Source organism: Rhinopithecus bieti, unplaced genomic scaffold, assembly GCF_001698545.2.
Source record: "Rhinopithecus bieti isolate Rb0 unplaced genomic scaffold, ASM169854v2 scaffold_13348, whole genome shotgun sequence".
Lineage (NCBI taxonomy): Eukaryota > Metazoa > Chordata > Mammalia > Primates > Cercopithecidae > Rhinopithecus > Rhinopithecus bieti.
Genome location: NW_016808764.1, coordinates 2,731,298 through 2,735,976, shown reverse-complemented (window position 1 = coordinate 2,735,976; position 4,679 = coordinate 2,731,298). Strand labels below are relative to the sequence as shown.

At 44.8% G+C, this 4,679-nt stretch overlaps 1 protein-coding gene across 4 annotated transcripts in view; it reads right to left on the bottom strand.

Annotated features, from left to right (window-relative positions):
- Positions 1-4,679, bottom strand: part of XPNPEP1 (X-prolyl aminopeptidase 1) — a 65,222-nt gene that overhangs the window by 45,909 nt on the left and 14,634 nt on the right. For all 4 annotated transcript variants that reach the window (XM_017887168.1, XM_017887167.1, XM_017887166.1 and 1 more), the window contains one exon: positions 2,092-2,216. Coding sequence is in view for 2 of the 4 variants with exons in the window: in XM_017887166.1 (XP_017742655.1) it covers positions 2,092-2,216 (125 nt within the window). In the remaining 2 variants the exon portion in view is untranslated. The remainder of the gene's footprint in view (positions 1-2,091; positions 2,217-4,679) is intronic.

Below are 4,679 nucleotides of genomic sequence, written 5' to 3'. Positions count from 1 at the left end.
CTGTCTCAAAAAAAAAAAATACGTGCATGTAGTTAACGCTACAGTATTGTACATTTTTAAATGATCAAAATAAATGTCATATTATACATTTTTTACCACAATAAAAAAACGCTGTTCAGCTCATTTCATTATTTTTTCAACTAACCAATATATTTTTTTGTAGAGCATCTTACAAGACACAACAGGAATACTGAAGAACACAGTTTGGGGAACACTGTTCTAAACATCAAAGTATCCTAAACTTCATACCATTGCCTCAAACATCCAATCCCCTTGGTTATTCATTTCAAGCCCTTCATTTGCTCCTAAGGCTAGAAATCCGTGTCTCCAGGCAGAGATCCAATCTTGTGGTTGAGTTGTCCCCAGGTTAACACAGGCCTGACACTGTCGCAATCATGTAGACTAGGACCTCTGGGGAGAGGCAAGAAGTCAGCCAGCCAGTATGGACATGTTTTGGAATCTTGCTCAACTTACAGAAATACCCTTATCTACCACCCCCTCCATTATGGTGGACTGGTGGACCCCCATTAGTGATGTCTGACATCACACAGATACACAGACGCAGACACACAGACACAGACACACAGACACGCGCACGTGCACACACACAGAGTAACCAGGACCATACAGAACCAAGTTGCTACATATACCAATCAAGTTCTCACCCTGGACTTTGAATTTGGGGGATTAAGGTTCTAGCTCAATCTGGTATTTTGAAAGCAAGAGAGGAAAAGATATAAATGTAGGTGTTGTCAGGTTTATACGACCCACCCAGTTGGCTGAAAAAAAGAAACTGATATGCAGCAAGACCTGAAAACTCTCCCGTCCCAGTTCTTCTTGAAGGCCTGCTGCATTATTGCCCTCAGGTTCCACAAGACACCCTATCTGAGGCCCTGACATGCATAACTCTGAGAGCACCATTCACAATCTGGCATTGTGCCAATATGGTGGTTCTGCCCTTGAATCCTTATAAAAGCATTTTTATTGATCAAGGTATCTCAAGGCAGTTTCTATAACCTGCAACTGAAGAATCCTGTAACAACAGTTTTATCTCCCACTACTGCTTTTTACTTCCCTGGTCTCTTGCCAGGGAAACCTGTCCCATTGTTTCTGAAAAGCACTCGAAGCTTCCCCTGTTTCTTGCCTTCACTGCCACTAATACTTTTACCTAGAACCTCTTTCCTCCTTCTCCACCCCATCCCTCTATTTACCCAAACTCCACCCATCCTTCAAGGTCCAATTCAAATGCCTCCCCTGCGCCATGAAGCTCTTTATCATCTTCCCCTCTCGCCCTCAAACTTCCACAGCCTTCTGTCCAAATTTTCTTGATCACACTTACCACATTTTACAATACAGGTATGTGCATGTACATCTCAACTCCATTATTAAGCTATATGCTTCTTAAAACCAGGAACAATTCTCATCTCTGTATCATGTCTAATACCTGAGATGGGTAGGGCCTTATACATAAGCAAAGGCTGGGAAAACTATACTTACAGATGATTCTGTGGAAGAATAGCACTCTTATATTATTTCATCTCTCACTAAACCATAACCCCAGTGAGAGCAGACATTCAACCTTAAGTTCATCTTTGAACCCCACAGCACCATAACCACAGTGTAAGCACTCAAACACTTGCTGACTCAATGACCTCACACTGGATCCTAGAATCCTTTTACCCTACTGCCCGTCAACCCTATCACACGAGGTCTCTGCCTCTCCAACTCTCCTGGATTGGGCAAAAGAAAGACAGGGCAAACAATTCTGCTAGGAACAGAGTGTGGCAGAGGAGATGTGGAGTATGCCAGCAACAGAAAGTTCTAGAACTTCTGTCCCTTAATTTGCCCACTAATTCTTCATTGAAAGATGGCTAAGTCACTGGAATCAAGGAACCCAGGGCCAATCCACAAGCATTCAGTGAGACCTACTGGACACAGATCCCCATAGCAAGCCCTGGAAAGGCCTGGTTGTGGCCCTGGTTGTGGGTTGACAATTAGAATCCTACAAACGCATTAGGGTTGGGCAAAAAAACAGACTGAAAAGAAAGGAGAGGCTGAGGAGTTCCATCACAGCCCATTTCCACGCAGTACCTGATGAGCATCTCCCGATGGGATGATGTAGGCCTGGATCGGTTCAGTCACATACTCAGAGTTCCTCATGGCTTGTCTCAGCTGCCGAAGCAGCTCTGAAGTCACCTTTGGAGGCATTCTGCTGTCTGCAACAACAGGAGAGTTTATTTCAAAACCCACCTGCCCCTTGCAATTCAATGTCCAGTTCAAAGTGGGCCACAGAGAGAAGTGCCTTCCATGTTCTGACCCACTCCCAGTTAGGTCTTCAAACTGACCACCCCACCACCAGACCGAGACCAAAGCTGCCAGAAACATCAATGTTCACAGTTCTTAAATACTACCTCCAAATAGCCATTTGTGGCCAGAAAAGTTTAGTTACTAACCATTTTCAAATTGACTGGTTACCGCTTTCACTCCTAGGACTTCACTCATGAATAGGAGATAAACAAGTATACAGAAATTTAGGTGTTTATCTTTGTTTATGGTAGAAAAAAACAGGAGAAGTGTATGATTTTATAGTTAATAGTTAAACTATAATACATACAACAGTATACTGTGTACTCATTACAAATTACACAGACCTAGAAAAGAATTACATAGACTTACATATTTGATTTGGAAAGATACCTAGAGAACACTTGTGGGTGATTAAAAACAGATGACAGGCCAGGTAAGGTGGCTCACGCCTGTAAACCCAGCACTTTAGGAGAGGCCAAAGCAGGCAGATCACAAGGTCAGGAGATCGAGACCATCCTGGCCAATATGGTGAAATCCCATCTCTACAAAAATATAAAAAATTAGCCAGGTGTGGTGGCACGTGCCTGTAGTCCCAGCTACTCCAGAAGCTGAGGCAGGATCGCTTGCACTCAGGAGGCGGAGGTTGCAGTGACCTGAGACCACACCACTGCACTCCAGCCTGACGAAAGACTAAGACTCCATCTCAAAAAAAAAACAAACAACAACAACAACAAAAAAGATAACAAAAAGAAAAACATATAGATTGTTCTTATTTAAAATTGTGTATGTATATATGCAGAGAGAAGTTTCTATAAGGACAGTGACCCAAGTGTTAAGAGTGGTTACCTTTGAATAAGTAAATTTGGAGTGATTATTGTCTTCTTGTATTTTCTGCTTTTAAATTTGACTGCTTTAAAGGAAGTATGTTTTATAAACCTTTTGTTAAATACCCAGCTACAGATTTAGAGAAGAAAGTTCCGTCCACTAGGAGTCAAAAGTCTTATCTTCTAGTGAATACCTGCTACCAACCAGCTGTGCAAGGGAGAAGGGGGCCAGGGCCTCAATGCTCTGTTCTCCTCTTTTAAAGTATGGTGGGAGTGGCCAGGTGCGGTGGCTCATGCCTGTAATCCCAGCACTTTGGGAGGCCGAGGCGGGTGGATCACGAGGTCAGGAGATCAAGACCATCCTGGCCAACACAGTGAAACCCCGTCTCTACCAAAAATACAAAAAAATTAGCCGGACGTGGTGGCAGGCGCCTGTAGTCCCAGCTACTTGGGAGGCTGAGGCAGGAGAATGGCGTGAACCCGGGAGGCAGAGCTTGCAGTGAGCCAGGATCAGGCCACTGTACTGCAGCTCTAGGCAACAGAGGCAGACTCTGTCTCAATACTTCATCTAAACTATGGCGAGAGTGGATGAGACTCAAGGTTTTCAAACGAAGTTCCAAGGCTCCAGGGGAGTCTACCATTCAAATAAAACCAGAGCTGGAATCACCAGCTTTAGAAAATACAAATAGGGTCGGGCGCGGTGGCTCAAGCCTGTAATCCCAGCACTTTGGGAGGCCGAGACGGGCGGATCACGAGGTCAGGAGATCGAGACCGTCCTGGCTAATATGGTGAAACCCCGTCTCTACTAAAAAATACAACAAACTAGCCGGGCGAGGTGGCTGCGCTTGTAGTCCCAGCTACTCGGGAGGCTGAGGCAGAAGAATGGCGGGAACCCGGGAGGCGGAGCTTGCAGTGAGCTGAGATCCGGCCGCTGCACTCCAGCCTGGGTGACAGAGCGAGACTCCGTCTCAAAAAAAAAAAGAAAATACAAATAGGAATAGAAATATAAAACTAATTAAAATGAAATGTAAAAGATGTTAACTGTGGTCCTACTAGAAATTCGTAAACTTGTTTCATCTATATCTATAGTCAGGGATAGTCTCTTGTACTCACTAAGTGGAAGCACAGATGATGCACGCTGACTTAACTACTTTAGTTGGTTCTTCAAAAAGACCTTTTCTCAACAATCACTGATATTAGTTAATGTTCTGATAAACATCATAGCTGTAGTCCTATGTCTACATTAAAAAAACAACCTCAGGCCGGGCACGGTGGCTCAAGCCTGTAATCCCAGCACTTTGGGAGGCCGAGACGGGCGGATCACGAGGTCAGGAGATCGAGACCATCCTGGCTAACACGGTGAAACCCCGTCTCTACTAAAAATACAAAAACTAGCCGGGCGAGGTGGCGGGCGCCTGTAGTCCCAGCTACTCGGGGGGCTGAGGCAGCAGAATAGCATAAATCCGGGAGGCACAGCTTGCAGTGAACTGAGATCCGGCCACTGCGCTCCAGCCTGGGCGACAGAACGAGACTCTGTCTCAAAAAAAA